At 36.1% G+C, this 20,327-nt stretch overlaps 1 protein-coding gene across 7 annotated transcripts in view; it reads right to left on the bottom strand.

Annotated features, from left to right (window-relative positions):
• The window catches only part of GRIA2 (glutamate ionotropic receptor AMPA type subunit 2), a 168,593-nt gene that overhangs the window by 4,388 nt on the left and 143,878 nt on the right, over positions 1-20,327 (bottom strand). For all 7 annotated transcript variants that reach the window (XM_036853494.1, XM_036853492.1, XM_036853495.1 and 4 more), the window contains one exon: positions 1-48. This exon is cut by the window's left edge and continues 200 nt beyond it. In XM_036853494.1, the coding sequence (XP_036709389.1) occupies positions 1-48 (48 nt within the window). The remainder of the gene's footprint in view (positions 49-20,327) is intronic.

Genomic DNA, 20,327 nt, shown 5'->3' with positions numbered 1-20,327 from the left:
GCTTCTCATGTAGGTCCACATTTTATCAAACACTGCAATTTTAGATCTCTGTGGAAGAAGAGAGGTGCCAGGTACAGTTCAGAGGTGACCCTAAATGTTTTTGACAAAACACAGAGGGAGGCAGGACTTTTCCAAACGATCGTAGGTGGTATATAGAACACAGACACGTCTCCATCTTTTAACATTTTGTCCTTAATAACGATTTTATTATTATGGCCAAAACATTTTCCTTTACAAGGACCTCATACGTCATTATGGCACATTTTAGCTGTAAATAAAATACTGCACCCTCAAGAAGCAATCTGAAAAGGTCACACGACAAAAGAAGTTGAAAAATACACTATATTACCTCTAGGAATAATTCAAGTTAAGAGACAAGCAAAAGGATGTCTTCACTGCTGAAATCCTAAATGATCTATTCCTAGTTAATGGCAGAGCAGGAGTCTGTGTTAATGGGTCAGGCATATACACAGTAAGATCCTAATGCAATGCCCATTATCTAGAGAATAAAGAAAATAATGCTGGAAACCTCTATTAGATACTGACTGAAATGTTTCTAGAATAACACTGATTTTTCAAAGAAATATCCTTCGGGCATTAAAATTTTATTTTAATTAAACAGAAAAGTTTTAGTGATTGTTCAAGCACCAAAATACTGTTTATTACAATATCTACTGAAAAAAAACCCCACATTCTTAAAGGTGACATGTATGAAAAAAAAGGAAGGCCTAACTGCAGCAGTATAATTGAGGGAATATTTACCTTAAACATTAATTGACTCAAAAGCAAAGAGAGAAGACCTCAAAAGTATCATTGAATACTTTCTTCAGAGTAAAAAGAAAGCCAAGCAGAGTTGGAAAGTCATAGCATTTGAATGTCTGCTTACTTTTCTATTCACAGTTTTCTCAAGTGACTTCCACCCCTCTTGGGGTAGGTGACTGTGAATAACCCCTTTTATTATCCTAATACAGGAAGTCTGAAATGGAAACTTGAACTTGAAAACTTCCTTTGAAGGTTCATGAGGCTTTGGGACATTTTGTTTGTTTGTTTTTTTACTCTAAGGAATTTAAAAAATATAACCTTTATCATAGAAAAAGCAAGAATAAATCCAATAAGCAGACATAATATAAATCCAAATTTGCTTAAACTGCTGCCCTAGGGAGAAGAGTAGCTTTACATATATGTGAAAGCACTGTATTTTGGTGAAAATTCACGGTCAAGAGTAAATGAAGTATGGAGTAGGCTTACATCGCTGGGGTTTAGAATACACGTAACAGGGAGAGGTGATCAGACATTGGCTGCATTTTTTTTATTGTCCCCAAGTGAATAGGGGCTGCAGTGCTGAGACAGCCCATGGGCCATGTCAGCCCTGTTGTCTGGGCTACGAAAAGACCCAGATGTCCTTCCCCAAAGGTATTTTCACCCCAAATTTATAAAAGTTTCTTACCCATTAATAATATGTCGATCCTTTAATAATGTACCTAAACCACTCTTAAACCTATTCCTATTTCTAAACAAGGCCCCTTCTTGAGATTATAGATTTAAACCTTCTTTACCTAGTCAATCAGGCTTCCTCTCTGCCATGAAAATACATCTATGAGGGTGAAAGCTCCATCAGGACACCAACTAGGGAAATGTTAACCTCGTGACCATAGTGAATGGCACAATATCTTGCACATATAGGTTCATAATTAATGTATGCTAAGTGAATATTCTGGAATTGGTTAGAAAGAATACGACCATTTTTTATTTATCTGCCTCTTTGCCTACTGGAGAAGATATTTATATTGTTTTATTCTCCTATATTCTGCCCTCATGTTCTCTACCAAATTGGAAGATGCTACAATATTTGTCTCTGAGTATATACCATGAAATATTATTAAACTTCAAGATCTTTTTGTAATGTGAAGTCCCATAAAAAAACAAGTGATATTGGAACCAAGCAGAACCCTGTAGCTCATCCCCCCAACCCACCACCAAGTACAAAGGCCCCTGCAAGTCTCTTCCCTCTGGTCGTAGGAAAGCTAAAGTCTCCCAGGCCTCCCTGAGTCACAAAGAGCGGCCTCGAGCAGTTAACGATCAGGACAACAGAGTCACAGACTCAGTGTCTGATGCACCTTCCTGAGTTGTTTTATAGATACTGTAACTGCCACCAGCGGGAAAAAGCAGACTGCAGCCGTGACATGAGCTACTCCAGCTTGAGCAGTACTGAGTCTATGGCCAGCACGATTCCAAGAACCGGCCTCAAGAGAATGGGATTAACACGATTGCTCATAATAATCTATGTCTTTGTGGGCATCAAAATAATTGTAGCTTGCTCTGCCCGCATATGTAAGTGGGCAACTAAAATTGTCAGGAAAGAGATGCTATATACTCATGTCGACATCTTCCACTCTGAGAATACAGCACCCCATGTCAGCATGAAGAAGTTGCAGAAGATGGACCTTCGCCCCTGATCCCATAGAAATGGAATGATGTTTGACAGTGGGGAATTGAAAGCAGCTCTTTGCCCATTTCCTATTTACCCATTTCTGTCCCCCTCTAACCTTAAAAACCTAATTATAGGAACGAGATCACTAAGCAATGTAACTTAACTCCTGACTTATGCTCTCCTGAATGTACACCACGCCTTGCCCAACGTGTTGATTCTTTTCCTAGTTTAAAAGGAGGAAGAATGAAGAATTCAGCAGGTAAAAATGAGTAGCTCTCCACCCCCAACAGCTGCCCTAAGCAATCCTGCAGGCAGATCACGCAGGCAAGATAACGTCGGAAGAACGTCAGCCAGCCTGCATGCCATGAAGGATGAAGCAGAACCCAACCTCCTGCCTCGATAATTCACTGAGATTCTTTCCCCATTTTTCCCTTAAAAACCTATCACGACTGAGCAGAATCTTCGGAGTTGGTCTCAGGACAAGAGAATGAGAATTCTTCATTCTTCTCACCAGGTTGCTGGCTTTTCTGATTAAAGCAGTTTTCTTACTACCGACACTTGCCTCTCTAACTATTGGCTTTTGAGTGGTAAGCAGCTGAACCTGAGTTTGGTAACAATATCAAAATGTTTTGGAACAAAATCATAGGCTGATAGATTTCAAAATGAAGTTACACAATTTTTTAAATAAAATCATCCATTAAATATGTCAATTATTCCAAGTTTGAACTATCAATTTTGGATCATTAAAATATTACATAAAATGTTTCATAAATATGGATACTCTTCAGAGAAAATCCAAAAAATAGCAATGAAGTAAAAGGAAAAATACAAATTAAACTCAAGATAACTTCTCTTTAAAGACTACAGTTTTGAGAGGACATTTAAATGACGTGAGTCATGCCAAAGCTCATATTCACTAAGTGAAGGAAAATGTCCTACTTCATTCATAAATGCTTTCCCATTAGTTTATATATATTTCTCAATGTATGAATAGAATATTCTTTCTAAAGAGTAAAGGCTTTTAACAAGCAATCTAGGAAAAAAATGCACACAGCTTTATATAGTGTTTTGATTAAGTTACTCCATCTCTGTCAGTGGTTTTTGTCTCACTTGGAAGATAAGCAAGTTCTGACACGTTAATCTAGACCTACAAAGTACAAGCTTCTATTAAGTTAAATCAGTCACTGTTAATAATCAGGCTTCACACATATTATAACATGGCATGTTAACTGAGCAGGAGTTTATGATATAATTATGGATTAATAAAATCTGCAAATTATCTGAGATCTGAAAATACACATTGCTGATTTGCATAAAACAGAAAGGAATTTTTTCATAGGTCAGAATTTTTGAAAGTTATACATTTTTTTCACAATGGGTTAATTCATTTGTCTCCCAGGTGTTAGTTTACTGCTCAGTTTCTTAACAAAGTTAGTGAACTGTATTCATAACCATATCTGTTCAACAATATTTGTTTGAACAGATTTGGCCAAAGGTGTACAAGTACAGTAATTCACAAAAAATACAATTCTGTTATGTTGAAAACTATCATCCATTAGGACAAGGCATTTATTGATTTGAACTTTCTAGCTGCCTTCAAAAAAAGAATAGGAAAAATCAGACTACATTTTGTACTGAGAGACAGTTCAAGGGATTTGTGTTTAATTTCTATTGACAATATCAGAAAAGTTATTAGCCTGAACTAAATAACTAAATACATGATGCCTAGAAATCCTGTTCTCCAAAACCACAGCAATCAAAAAAGTAACCTGCAGGAAAGCAATCCAAAGGCAAAGTGAAATTCTCCCCTAGGTTTCCCATCCAAGAGCCTGAATGATAATTTATCATTATTTTATTGCCAAGGCAGTTTAAGTGACAATGTTTAATTTCACCTAATCTGCAAGTTAATGGTCTGAGACACTGGAAAGCACACTACAGTCTTCAGCCTCTTGACCACTTGTTTCTTAGAATATATTTACAAATAGACTAAAATGAAAAAAAAAAAACAGGGATTTTTTTCCTGGGTTAATAATAATCCCATGTACAAAAAATAGAACTTCCTATTAATATTCCGTATTTCAGCAATTCAAATTACAGACATTATTCTACATCAAAAGCATCCAGAAAATTTGGGCAACTGTCTGAAAACTGCAAGTCACATACTGATCGAATGGATTCAATCAGCCTCTTTGTGCGGACTTCAAAAATGAGCGCCAGGCAATGATGATCGCTACCCTCATAAGCAGTGTCTAAATTTGAGCATGTTTTAGCACAGTAGAAGAGGGAACACAAGCAAACCATTCTGACCTTTCAAGTAAACCACATACTTTTCTATCATTTGTAATACTAGTCTGAGTTCTTGTCCTGAGAGAAGACAATGATGTGATGAAGAAGGAAAATGAAGGGCTGGGACACTGGTTTCCAACCTGTTTCCAAAAGGGCAAGTTCCAAGATGGCCCTAGGTAAAAGTTCTAAGTCTTTCTCAGGATCATTACAATTTCCTTTCCTACCTCTCCGCAAATCTAAGTCTCCACCACAGCTAAGCCAAGGAACACTGTACTTTCTAAGTTTACATATTGAATCAAGGAAACTACTCTTTCAGGACGTATGATAAAATGAAGTGAATTTCTTCAGGATGGCATCTGCCATCACATTTTGATGAAGAGATAAGTGGCACTTTGTTAAGAGGAGATAAATCACAGCTTGGTCAAGACAACACTGATTATCTTGTGTTTCTTAAGGAGTCAAGGCTCTTTGAACATGGCTCTTCAATTCCCTTCCCATACTTTGATATGATATTAGTCATAGGGATATCAATTTGACTAATATTTCATAGAAAATAATTTTAATATTTCCTTAGAGAGAAAATATACCCATTGTCTAGTACTGTTGGGGAAAAGTTCTATATAAAGTAAACACACACGATATAATTATATCTAAGAAAACAATGGCTGCTTTTCTTGTGAAAGAAGCCAACAGTCATTGTAATTTAATTTTATTTTTTCCTCATATACAGTAATACAGGCATTAATTTCTCTACCAGCTAAATAAGCCTTTTTCCTGTTGGGAAAAAGTGACTTTTTAAAGGAAATGGTTATTATCCTTATGAGACATATACAGGTTTTCAAGAGTTAAATACTTGTGCTTCCTGGCAGACATTCCTTGCTGCTTAGTCTATTAACTCTTACACAGTTCACTTTCCAAAAAAAAAAACAAAACACAAAGCAAACAAAAAAACAAAAACAAAAAAACCTTATTTACCCACTAATTTCTAATAAAATATCGAATACCTTCTCACAATGTCAGCAGAACATTTTTTGCTAGCATGGGAGTTCTAAATGATTTCCAAATACGAATGATGTCCAAAGGTTCTAAACAGAGATTCCTGAATGGCTGATATGACTTTAGCCCAGGGGTAAGTTTATAAAGTTGTTGGAGCCCCACTCCCCATTATAATAATTTTTAGATCTCACTTTCACTTTGAACATTAATAGAGACACTTTTCATGAAAACCTCTCTTTTCTTTCTAGGAAAATTACAATGTCTGAGATAGTATAACAACTAATAAGAAGGTAATTCTATCTGTGGGTGAAAAACCTTGACCTAGAGCCTCCTGAATGTGAAGATTAGAGAGTCATTAATAACCTGTGAATAAATAACCTATATTTTCTAAGCCATTTGGTTGACATTCTATAAAAACATGTATTTAAGACAAAAGAGAATTGCCCTTCCTTTTAGAATTTCATCATTTTTCCTGATTCGTTAGCCTTCCTGTGGAACTCATAGCAGGGCCCATCGCTTCATTCTAGATGTCAGCAGAAATTCACACTGTCCCCGGAAACAACTACTTTTATCAGGCAAAAAAGAATTCCACAGTAGTGGGATTGCTGGGTCATACGGTAATTCTATTTTTAGTTTTTTAAGGAACCTTCATACTGTTCTCCATGGTCGCTGTATCAATTTACATTCCCACCAACAGTGCAAGAGGGTTCCCTTTTCTCCACACCCTCTCCAGCATTTGTTGTTTGTAGATATTTTGATGATGGCCATTCTGACCGGTGTGAGGTGATACCTCCCTGAGAAAGCTATAATTCAAAAAGATACATGTACCCCAATGTTCACTGTAGCACTATTTACAATAGCCAAGACACGGAAGCAACCTAAAAGTCCATCGACAGAAGGATGGATAAAGAAGACGTAGTACACATATACAAATATTACTCAGCTATATAGAGGAAAGAAATAGGTCATTTGTAGAGATGTGGATGGACCTAGAGTCTATCATACAGAGTGAAGTAAGTCAGAAAGAGAAAAACAAATATTGTGTATTAACGCATATATGTGGAATCTAGAAAAATGGTACAGATGAACCTATTTGCAGGGCAGGAATAGAGATGTAGACGTAGAGAACGGACATGTGGACACAGCGGGGGAAGGGGAGGGTGGGATGAATTGAGAGATTAGGATTGACATAAATACACTACCATGTGTAAAATAGATAGCTAGTGGGAACCTTCTGTATAGCACAGGGAGCTCAGCTTGGTGCTCTGTGATGACCTAGGTGGGTGGGATGGGAGGGGGTGGGAGGGAGGTCCAAGAGGGAGGGGGGATATGTATACATATAGCTGAATCACTTCATTGTATGGCAGAAACTAACACAGTTATAAAGCAAATTATAAAGTAAATCAATTGTATTCCAATAAAAATAATTAAAAGCCAAAAAAAAAAAAAAAGAATTCCACATAGGTTTCACTCTGTTATTCTTTGCTGTTTACAGATATGCCATCCCTACACAAATTTGTCTGTGCTTCTGAGTTATAGTCACTTATTTGCGATCAAAAATTTAAAAATCCACAAGCATACACTGGAATTTTAATTTTCTGTAGTAAGGTTCCCCCCGAGGAGAGTGCATCTGTTGTTCATCTTCTATTCAGATGTAATTTCCAACATAAACAACATATAGTCAAACTGAATCGAGGAAATCTTAATATTTTGAATTGAGTGTCTCTTGTCACTTTCTGTGTTGTGCTTCACTAGAAGTCTTCACAGCCCCGCATCTCTCTGGATGAAGCTAAATTATATAATACTGACTTGGAAAACTTCATCTTTCTATAGTTTTCTTTACTATGTATATTAAATATGAATGGTATTTAAACATCAAAGATGATAAAATTACTTTTGTGAAACTCTTACAAAACAAGTTGTAGGAGGAGAAAAGCGTGTGGCCTTGGTACACAGTCCTGGAGAGAAGTGAAGAGGTCAGTGAAGGAAAGAACCGAATGGTTAGCAAAATAAGAGAAATGTGAGAAAGCATTGGGATTTCATGAACTAAGGGAGGAAAACGTACCAAAAGAATTTGCACAGTGGTATTAAACATGGCATCATTTATACAAAGCATGAAAACACACACAAAACAGTTCAACATGGCAAGAATGGCATTAAGTGACTCTTTTTAGGAAGGTTATTTTCAAAGTTCTAAGGGAGGTCAGATTTGAAAGAATGAAGGAGAGAGTGGCTGGAATGGAAAAAGGGGCCTTAGGAAGCAAATTTATAAATTTATCAGCTAAAGGAAGGAAGAAGAAAAAATGAAGATAAAGGAAAGTACTGTCCCAAGAAGGACTTTACAACATTGCGGAACATCTAAACATAGATTGAAGGCCAGGGAGAAGTAGCCTGTGGAGACAGAAAGACTAAAGACATAATTAGGGTATCAATTTTAGAGCAACATCTTTGATAATTAGAAAGAGAGGCTGTCAAAGGCCATGATGGGGATATTAGCTTTACAGACGAAGGCACAACTATTCCTCTGACTGGTAGGATAAAAATCTGAAGAATAAATTACACTGGCAAATAGAAGATCTAAATCTTCTTTTATGCCTTTGTCCAACACTAGAAGTGGTTTTGTTTTAATGCAATTCCCCCAGTAAAAACCACTCCTTGTAATGAAAATTTTGAAGTAGAACATTACTTATCTCCTCAACATACTTGAATAGTATTTGATTTAGGTTACTTAGAAGAGAGTACAATACTTAAGACATAAATCCATGTTGTCCTCATTTCAGGGGCTTTAATTGCTAACACTAACACAAGACTTTGGAAGGTGGTAGTCCCACAGCATACATACCAAGGAAACATTGTATTTATATTCCAATACGTAAATTCATTTTTTAGGGTATAAGCTGAGAACATGCTGTGAAACATAAATAAAAACAGTATCATAATAAAAAAGTGCTTTGAAACTTGGCTCTTATTTCAAAGTTTTGATACTACTTTTTCACTTCATTTGCCAACAATAGCAACACAAAAATGAAAGAAAAAAAAACAAACCGAGAAAACCTAGAAAGTGTTCAGTATGTTAAGTATAATTGTCATGTATGATAAAAACCCCTAGACCTCTTCTAAGTCTTTTTAAATCAGTTTTGCTAATGAAAGTTTATGTCATAAAACTAAGACTATTTTTTAGGTTTTTCTTTAAATTTAAAAAGAAGTGCGTTATTTTCCCTGATGGAAAAAAAACCCAAAAAACAAAAAACTGCAGCTACAGAAATGGTCCCTGCAAATTAAGGGGGAAGGGGAAATTAACAAGTTGTGTCATACAAATAAATATTTTTAGAGAATTTAATTCTGTCAACTTAACACTTCTTACTCATCCTTTAGCTAAAAAACATGAGTTTTGCTCATATATTGATTTTTTAATACAATAAAAAACCACACCATTTGCTTCATGTAAAAAAAAAATAGGAAACATTTGAACAAAGTCAATATGAATATTTTCTTAGACATTCCTTTGCTCGCTTAGTTTTAGTAAAATTTGATGTTTAACACTATAACTTCTTGGATTTAAAATAAAAGAAAAATTTATATTCAGAAATTGTCAGTTCCTTGAAGTCACGAGTCAAGTCAGTGGGAAATATTTTTAGAATCATTAAAATCAGATGTCTGAAGTAATTATGAACATTTTATATGAAGTCTCACAGTATGTTTTTCTCTGTCTTATTAAAATGCAATAATTACCTATTTATAAATGATTGCAGTTAAAATATTTTACAGAAGTGTGGTTTGATTTGTTTGATTTCATGAGGATTTTTTCTATATGGGTAATATGTCATTTTAAATAAAACTAATTCTCCAATAATATTAACAAGATTCACATTAAACTGTATTTCTAGCGATTTCTCAGTTTCTTAAAAACTGAACAAGTATTTATGAAAGCATATAACTAAAAGCATTTTTAACAGCTTAAAATTTTCAAAGGATTGGCATTGGAATGGACCTTAAAAATCACTTACTGTATTCCAAGCTGTTTATTTTAGAAGCAAAGACTCAGAGAGATTAAATAACTTGTCTAAATTAGCATAGTTTGTCAGCCCCAGAAGAGCCAAGACTACAGTCTGGATACTTAAATCTTCAATACATGTGCATATGCACTAAATCAGAAAAACACTGAAGAGCAGTATTCAGATAAGCAATGTTTTATTATGAAGAAACAAATCACTTGACAATATTATAAAATTTAGAGAAATTCAGTTAAATATTTCTGTATAATTTATTAAAAAGTAAACTGAGGCTTAAATAAATTGGATTTGTGGCAGCATTTTAATCAACGAAAAGCAAAGCTAAGCTATGCCTCAGTGTTCTCGTTGGCATTTTGAAATTACTTTCAAATGTGAAAAATAGAGTCAGGTTAATGCATATATTATTAATAGAATCATATCCTTCTGATTATTTTCTGCTTGGAAAATGATGCCTTTAAATTTTAAAATGTAATTGGTATTTCCATACATTTTCGTTCCCTTACAAATGGTAAATGTCAGTACTAAAGTGTTCTACTAATACATCTTATTTATTACCCATATGTGCACACAGGCGTATAATGTGAATTGATAAAGCAAGAGGAAGAGCAAGTGGTCCCCTATGGTCACGTCTTTTATTTTTAATAGGGTTACTCAATTAACCCATTTAAGGTCTATAGTGAACAGATATCTTGAGTATCATCAACGTTTGACAAAATAGCTCATATTATGCTTGCGGATTAAATGGAGAGTTATGGTTATCAGAATTAGATGGGCTTATAATTAAAATATCAGTCACACCCAAAGAGTATTGGTTATTAATTAACATGCAAATACTGAGCTGAAGGGAAACTTTTGTTACAGCACTGATTCCATACATAGCCCCACTGTGTTCAGCGTTTCAGTCAATTTGGATGACTACATAAATGACAAATGCTTCAAAGTTTCAGATATTTATATAATAGATAACAGAATCAATATTTCAATTTTATGGGCTTGGGCAAATAAGCCAAAATCCAAGGTAAAATTTAACAAGGATGAAGACAATATCCGACGCGTGGTTTCAATCAACTGCATACTCACAGAATGAAAGACATGAGGCTAAACAAAATTCACCTTAAAATCACCCAGGTTTTCAGTAAGCAACACTTTTAGGTCAAGCTATTAGTATGCTACAGTTACCACAAAAGCTAATAGACTTGAGGGTTTTAAATGGAATCAAGTCTAGGTAACAGAGCTGTAACTTCAAATACCCTGAGGGCCAAGAAGGAAATGTGAGTGAAACAGACAGGAAGGGGGTAGTACAGAATGGTGTGTCTGTAGTAGCTGGAGAGTCATTCTCTAGCTAAAGGCATTCTTTGTTTTTTTTCCTCCTTTTAAAAAACGAAAATGTAAACACTATCTTGCCAAAGAACACAAGTGTTCAGGTTGAAATTGGTCTGAAATCTGAATTGTCAGATTCTGGCTAAAATCCTTTCTAGTTAGAAAAAGTCACACACCATGTCTAGACACCACACTTTAAGAATAATACTGGGAATTCCCTGGCTGTCCAGTGGTTAGGACTCCACATTCTCACTGCCGATGGCCCAGGTTCAATCCTTGGTCAGGGAACCAAGATCCCACAAGCCACATAGTGGGAACGAAAAAAAAAAAAAGAATAATACTGAGAAACCTACATTTAAAAGGTAAAGATATAGAATGAAGGGTTTGAAAACATAATTCAGAATTCTTAGCCTGGGTGATGGGAAAATTTAAGGAAGAGATGATAGATATTTTCATGTATTTGATTCATCTGTATTATGAAAATGAAAGCAATTACTAAAGTCAGAATTAGGACCAGTATATGCAAATACTTAGGAGGCAAGTTTTAGTTCCAAAGGTCTTGCTAAAAATTGTAACAATGAAAACTGCAACAAATGGAATTGGATGTTAAGAAAAGTCGTAAGTCAACTTTCACCAGGCACACTCAAGAATGGCTTGAACGGTTAATTCTTCACAAATGTCATACTCTTTCAAATGCAAACAGAGTTTGAGAGGTAGTTTATAACCCAAGCCCTACAGTTAAAGACAAGAATGCCGAGGCCGGCTGAGATTACCAAGGATCAGAAATAACTTCTTCTTCGATGTGGGATTTGCTCCTAAAACACGTTGATTGAACTTCCTTAACCTCAACAACAAGAATAGAGCGCTTTAAGTGTGGAATTTTTAAAGCAAGTAAAAGATGTAGGCAATTACGGGCAAATTTGGGTTCTGTTGGCTCACTATTCTAATCTAAAAGGGTTTGCGATTTTTTGTTGTTGTTTTGAACACGTTTTCGGGGGAGCACAGTGGTTTTGAGAAACACCGCTCTACACCCTTTGCACTGTACCCTACAACAAGCTAATATTACTCTAGCAAATATTTCTACAGATCCCGCTGGAGGTTTCAGAGTGTTGTTTCAGCACTCTGAGGTTATAAAAAGAAAATAAGGAAGTCCCAATACAAGGACTCAATTTCTTCTAATAATTTTATTTAAGAAAATTGGATTTTAGGGGGGAAACTTTTAATGTGGCTAGTATATTATAATCTAGTATTATAATACAATTGACCCTTGAACAATTCGGGGGTTAGTGGCACTGATTTTGATTTTTAAATAAGCAAACAAGCAAAAAATCTTGGAAGTTAAGGGAAGTAACATAAACAACGAAATGGTAGCAAAAGTTACAGAGTACCCACGAAAATACAGTTCCTATACACGAGACATGTTGGGTCCCTTAGTTCATCAGTATCAGTATAAATTTCTTTAGTAAGTCAAAGATACAGTATTTTCTACCTTTTTTATTCTCAAATGTCACATTACTAACACAATTTGGGAAGTTTATTGTATTTTGAAATAAACATTTTAAAGACGCTGATATAAATCATTCAGTTAAAAAGATCAAAGTTATTTCATTATTAAGGTATTGCGTTCCCTATAAAAGGATTTAGCTTAAGTCCCCATTCTTTGGCCATGCCAAGAATGAAACACTAGTAAGAAAACTAGTTGGAGCAACATAGTATAGGACAATGACTTTATACATGAGTAACTTCATATATGTACGAGGACACTAACCATGTTAAATGTAAACGATATTACATACATTAAATACAGTTGACCATTGAGCACCTAGGTTTGAACTATGAAGGTCCACTTGTTAGCAGATTGTTTTTCACTAAATGCGTACTACAGTACCACACGATCCGAGGTTGGTTAAATCTGCAGATGCAGAACCTTGGATTCAGAGGGCAGACTGTAAAGTTATATGTGGATTTTCAACGGTGCGGGGTCGGAGCCACTAACCCCCTGAATTGTTCAAGGATCAGCTGTATACACTATATTATAATATAGTAGCCACCTTAAAATTTCTATGCATTTATATGTATATATCAGCATAAATATTCATGCCTGCCTCTAATTTTATTTTAATACTAATATGCAAAATTTTATTTAATCTTAAGCAATATTTTTTAAGAAGCAACATCAACCGTAAGATTAGAAGTTCTTATAAATTAAAAATTTTAAATACCACAAAACATTTCCTACTAACATAGGTTCTTCACTTAGTTTTTGTTTTTTGTGTATGTCTTATCTAGGGGCAGGTTTTTTTTTTTTCAATTATGTAAAAAAAAATACATGGTATGAAATCTACCTTTATAACAAATTTGTAAGTATGCAATACAGTATTGTTAAGTACATACACATTGTTGTACAGGAGATTTCTAGAACTTTTTCATTTTGAACGACTGATACTTTTCCCACTGAAGACTCTCCATCGCCCCACCTCCAGCCCCTGGGGACCGCCATTCTCTTTTCTACTTCAGCGGGTGTGACTACTTCAGATGCCTCGTGTAAGTGGAATCTTACGGTATTTGTCCTTCCGTGACTTGCTTATTTCACTTAGCATGACACCCTCAAGGCTCATCCATATTGAAGCTCCTTTTTTTGCTTTAAGGCTGAATAATATTCCACTGAGTAACAGACCACATTTTCCTTATCTCTTCATCCATGGATGGACATTTAGGTTGTTTCCTTCTCTTGGCTATTGTGAATAACACTACAATGAATGTGGGAGTGCAAATATCTCTTCAAGATGCTGATTTTAACTATTTTGGATAAATATCCAGGAGTAGGATTGCTGAATCATGTGATGGTTCTATTTTTAACTTTTTGAGGCAACTCCACACTGTTTAACATAGGGACTGCACATTTTGTATTCCCATCAACAGTGCACAAGAGTTTGAATTTCTACACATCCTTACCAACACTTATTTTTTTCTTTTTTTTTAAAATTTATTTATTTTAAATTTATTTATTTTTGGCTGCGTTGGGTCTTCTTTGCTGCGTGTGGACTTTCTCTAGTTGCGGCGAGCAGGGGCTACTCTTCGTTGCGGTGCGCGGGCTTCTCATTGCAGTGGCTTCTCTTGTTGGGGAGCATGGGCTCTAGGCGTGCAGGCTTCAGTACTTGTGGCTCATGGGCTTCAGTAGTTGTGGCTCGTGGGCTCTAGAGTGCAGGCTCAGTAGTTGTGGCGCACGGGCTTAGTTGCTCTGCGGCGTGTGGGATCTTCCTGGACCAGGGCTCAAACCCGTGTCCCCTGCATTGGCAGGTGATTCTTAACCACTGCACCTCCAGGGAAGTCCCTTTGTTCTTTTTTCTAATGGCCATCCTAACTGGTGTGGGGCACTATCTCATTGTGGTGTTGATTTGCATTTCCCTGATGATTAGTGGTATTGAGCATCTTTTCATATAACCTGCTGACCATTTGTTGGTCTTTGGAGAAATGTCCATTCAAGTCCTTTTCCAATTTTTTAATGAGGTTATTAGGTTTTTGCTATTGAGTTGTTAGATATTTTGCATATTTACCTTTATCAGATATATGGTTTCCAAATATGTTCCTCCTCTCCATAGTTTGCCTTTCCACTCTGTGGATTGTTTCCTTTGCTGCACAAAAGCTTTTGAATTTAATGCAGTCCACTGGTCTACTTTTGCTTTTGTCACCTGTGCTCTTAGTGTCATAGCCAAGAAATCCTTGCCAGGACCAAAGTCCTGAAGCTTATCCCCTCTGTTTTCTTATAGAAGCTTTACTGTTTCAGATTTTGCTTTTAGATAGTTAATCCATTTTGAGTTGGTTTCTGTGTATGGTATAATACAAGGGTCCTATTTTGTCCTTTTACATATGGATACCCAGTTATCTCAACACTATCATTTCCCCACTGTGGAGTCTTGATGCCTTTGTCAAAGTTCACTTAAACGTACATGCATGGGTTTATTTCTGGGATCTCTCTTCTGTTCCATTGGCCCATAAATGTGTCTTTATGCCAGTGCCATAATGTTTTGATTACTATACCTTTCTAAAATGTTTTGAAGTCAGGGAGTGTAAGGCTTCCAGCTGTGTTCTTGTTTCTCAAGATTGGTTTAGCTATTTCTGATTCTTTGCATTTCCATATGAATTTTAGGAATGTTTTTCTATTTCTGCAAAAAAAAAAAAAAGATTTGATTTTGATAGGGATTGCACTGAATCTTTAGATCACTTTGTGTAGTATGGACATTTTACAATATTAAGTCTTTTAATCCATGAACAAGAGATGTCTTTCCATTTATTGTATCTTCTTTAATTTCTTTCAGTAATCTTTTGGAGTTCTCAGCATACAAGTCTTTTACCTCCTTGAATAAGTTTATTCTTAAGTATTATATTTTATTCTTTTTGATGCTGTTGTAAATGGGACTTTTTCTTAATTTTCTTTTCAGATTGTTCATTGTTAGTGTACAGAAATGCAACTGGTATTTGTATATTGATTTTGTATCCTGCAAATTTACTAAATTTCTAACAGTTTTTTGTGGAATTCTTTGAGTTTTCTATATATAAGATCAAGTCATCTGTGAACAGAGATAATTTTACTTATTTTCCAATTTGGGTGCCTTTTATTTCTTTTTCTTGCCTAATTTCTTTGGCTAGACCTTTCAGTACTATGTTGAATAAAGGTGATAAGAGTAGGCATCCTTGTCTTGCTACTAATTTAGAAGAAAATGTTTCAGTTTCAACACTGAGTATGATGTCAGCCATGGGGTTCATATATGGACTTCATTATGTTGAGGTAATTTCTTTTTATTCCTAGTTTATTGAATGTTTATGTCATGAAAGTGTGTTCAATTACGTCAAATGTTTTTTCTGCATCTACTGAGATGATGATGTGATTTTTATTCTTTATTCTATTATTGTGATAATATCACACCGATTGATTTCCACAGGCTGAAACATCTTTGCATCTCAAAGATTAATCCCACTTGGTCATGGTGTATGACCCATTTAACTTTCTGTTGAATTTGGTTTGCTGTTATTTTGCTGAGGATTTTTGCATCTATATTTATCTGGGATATTTGCCTGTAGTTTTCTTTTCTTGTAGTGTCTTTGTCTGGCATTTCTGGCCTTGTAAAATGAGTTTGGAATGTTCCCTCCTCTTCTATTTTTTGGAGGAATTTGAGAATGTTCATTAATTCTTCTTTAAATGTTTGGTAGAATTCTCCAGTGAAGCTGTCTGGTCACTTGCTTTTCTTTATTGGGAGTTCTTTGATTACTGATTCACTTTCCTTACTAGTATAGGTCTATTCAGATTTTCTATTTCTTCATGATACAAACTTAGTAGATTGTATGTTTCTAGAAATGTATCCATTTCTTCTAGGTTATCCAGTTTTTTGGCATATACTCTTTCACAGTAGTCTCATTTATTTTAAAATTTCTGAGGCATTAGTTATAATGTCTTCCCTTTTATTTCTAATTTTATTTGAATCTTTTCTATTTTCTTCATAATTATTCTCTACTCTTTTACTTCCCCCCTCACATTGTATGTTATAGATGCCACAAATTATTTTTTATATTGTGTATCCATTAACATATTTGTATAGTTATTTTTATACTTTTATATTTTAACCTCTATACCAGAATTAAAAGAGACTTACATGTCACTGTTATGGCATTTTAGTATTGTGTATTTATCTACATATGTACCTTTACCAGTGAGCTTTGTACTTACATATGCTTTTGTGTTTCTGTCTAGCATCCTTTCATTTTAACAAGAAGAACCTCCTTTAATATTTCCTGCAAGGCAGGTATAGTATTGATAATGTCTCTCAGCTTTAGTTTATCTGGGAAAGTCTTTATTTCTCCTCAATTTTTGAAGGAGATATATCATTCTTGGTTGACAGTATTTTTTTTTTTTCTTTCAGCTCTTTGAATACATCATCTCACTCCCTCTGACCTACAAGGTTTCTGCTGATAAATCTACTAGGAGTCTTACGGGTGCTCACATGTATGTGACAAGCACACTTCTCTTGCTGTTTTCAAAATTCTCTCCTTGCCTTTGATATTTCACAATTTGATTGTAATGTTTTTCATTGTAAACTTATTTTGAGTTCCTCCTATTTAAGATTCTTTGTGTTTCGTGAATCTGGATGTCCATTCCCCACCCCACCCCCAGATTTAGAAACAATTTTGACCATTATTTCTTTAAATACGCTTTCTGACACTTTCTCTCTCTCTTCTCCTTCTGAAACTCCCATAATGTGTTTATTGATCCCCTTGACAGTATTCCCTCATAAGCCCCTTAGGCTTTCTTCACATTTTTCATTCTTTTTTTTTTTTTTTTTTAAGAAATTCACGTTCTTTTATTTATTTATTTATTTATTTATGACTGTGTTGAGTCTTCGTTTCTGTGCGAGGGCTTTCTCTAGTTGTGGCAAGTGGGGACCACTCTTCATCGCGGTGCGCAGGCCTCTCACCATCGCGGCCTCTCTTGTTGCGGAGCACAGGCTCCAGACGCGCAGGCTCAGTAATTGTGGCTCACGGGCCCAGTTGCTCCATGGCATGTGGGATCTTCCCAGACCAGGGCTCGAACCCATGTCCCCTGCGTTGGCAGGCAGATTCTCAACCACTGCGCCACCAGGGAAGCCCTCATTCTTTGTTTTTTATAGATCCTCGATATTTTCAAATGACTTGTCTTGAGTTTTCTGATTCTTTCTTCTGCTTGATCAAGTCTGATGTTAAATCCCTTTAGTGAATTTTTAATTCTGTCATTGTAGTCTTTTTCTCCAAAATTTGTTTGGTTCTTTTCTTTATATTTTTTACCTCTTTGTTAATATTCTCAGTTTGTTCATGCATCATTTTCCTGAGCTCTTTGAGCATTTTTGTAACAGTTATTTTGAATTCTTTGTCAGGTAATCCATGTATCTCCATTTTCTTAGGTTGGTTTATGGAGATTAATTTTTTTTCCTTGGGACACATTTTTTTGTGGTTGTTTTTCATGTGTCTTGTAAGTTTATGCTGGGATCTGTGCATTTTAAAAAGCAGCCACCTCTCCCAGTCTTTATGGACCAACTTTGTACAGGGGTAGACCTTCACCAATCAGCCAGGTTGCATATTCTAAAGGCCTCTCAAACATTTTCTGTGGATGTGTTTTCTTTGGACTTGTGTGTGTGAACTCCCAATTAGAAGGATTTGCCAGTATCTTTTTTCCAAAGCTCATAATCTCTTGCTCCTTTGGTGTCTGTCTGTAGTATTGCAGGTTCTCTAGAGCTAGAATAAGGCTCCAAGCTCTTTTTTATTCTCAGTGGACCCCAGGCTTAGAGAGTATGCTGGGCCCAAGTCAGGCAAGACAGAGGCACTCCCCACGGTACCCCACAAAAGGCCAGAACATCGCATGCACAGGCCACTTTTTTCTTCGCCCCCACAAGGGAGTGGCCACCCAGCTGTACTGGTTTCTCTCTGGTGGACCACAGGTCTCTGAAGCAGCAGCAAACCATCATCTCCCTCCTGTTCTCAGCAGCCCCCAGACATCTAGCATGTGCCAGGTCCCAGCAGCGCTCTGAAGCAGGCAAGACAGAAACCAGCCCCTCGAAAAGCCAAAGTAATGGACCTACACTCCAACTTGTTCCTTCCTTCCCAAAGGGAAGCTGGGAGTTGGGGGTTTTCCCCCAGTTTTCCCACACTGAGCTGGAGGGGAGGGTCTATGGTGAGTGTGTGCTAGGCCAAACCTTCACCTTTATTCTCAGCAGCCCCCAAACTGGTGCCATTTATAATGCTTAGATTCAGGCAAGACAGAACCCAGTTCCTTTGAAAATTCAGAACCTGAAAATACAGTTAAGTCTTCTCTTTCTCTCCCTAGAGAGAAAAGTCAAGAGCTGGGTGTTTCCTCCCGATGGTGGTATGCTGTGCCAGATAACTACAGCCAGAGAGGCCATGAATTTTCCTACAAGGTTTGACATGGCTGGTTTCACACTCACTTGGTTTGCAGGAAACTCTTAACTGGTTTCTCACAAAGAGAATCAGTCAATGTATTGCTGCTGAGTCAGGGTCTCTGGGGGGAAAGAGGGTCTGGGTTTGTCTACTACCTTCTGACATCACCCCCTTGGCTCTTTGTTTCCTTAGATGCAATCTTAAGTATCACTTTTGGGGACCCTGATCATATCTGACATTGCTTGATTTCCCCAACTGCCTTTTTTTTTTTTTCTAAAATCTCATTTCTCTGTGAACATAAGTAGCCACCTTCACTGGCAACTTGTTTTTGATCATCACTCAATATGATATAGAGCAAAATTATATGATGGAAACGTGAAGTGTAAATTATATCAAGTTTTCCTTCAAATATCAAAAGTCTAATTAAGGAATTCTCAAGATTTTATCAACAAGATTTATATTTAGTTCAGATTTTGATTCCAGTATATTTAAATGATTGCAAAATTCTATTTCTATTCTCTACAGAACTCTTTGACTGCATCTGTTACCATGGCAACTAGTGCAAAATATCCAGTAAAGACAGGCATGATGATTCTTTTACTTAAACACAAAAATAAAGTGAATTGAACACTAAGTCATCTAAAGTACTTGCAGAGGTTTATACTGATATTTATCTTCTCCTACACATCTAAACAGAAATTTTAGAAGAGTTTTGAGATGAGAGACTAATCTCAAATTTCGTCTATTGTTTGAACCTTTGTGGCTGGAATAATTATGCTCATGATCTGATGGTAATGTGAAAGGAGCACGGGAGCATTTTCTCTTTAATATGGACAACGGCAGACAGCCTCCTGTAATTTGGTAAGAGTCAGATTATACTTCCAGTGGATAATGTGAGTTCTCATCTCTCCTTTGAGTCACAGGGTGATCTCTAAATCAAATGACCAGATGGACACAGACATTTGCTGAGAACGGCCATGGAAAGAGGACAAGGAGCAAAATGACATAGTTACTCTCAGAGAAGCTATCATGTTCCACAATAAGCATAATTCAGCAAGCAGACATATCCTTTTCTTTTTTCTTCCACAGCACTTTGATCCCAGAAAGGACCATTCAGTATGGTCTCTCATACATTTATCTCTGAATTTGGAAACTGCTTAATGAAATGCAAGGTCTTTAAACTGATTTTAAAGGAAACGGCCAAGTCTTATAAAATTTTGACGTTTCTTTCACTGTTAAACCAGCCACTTTTAGCTGAAATGATAGAACACAGACATCCCCCAGGCAGTTTAAGCTTAGCTTAAAGACTTAAAAGTCTTTAAGAATTCAATACTAGGGGGACCTTCAAGATGGCAGGA

This window comes from Balaenoptera musculus, chromosome 5 (genome assembly GCF_009873245.2).
Source record: "Balaenoptera musculus isolate JJ_BM4_2016_0621 chromosome 5, mBalMus1.pri.v3, whole genome shotgun sequence".
Taxonomy (NCBI): Eukaryota; Metazoa; Chordata; class Mammalia; order Artiodactyla; family Balaenopteridae; genus Balaenoptera; species Balaenoptera musculus.
This window is presented reverse-complemented; position numbering and strand designations above follow the sequence as displayed.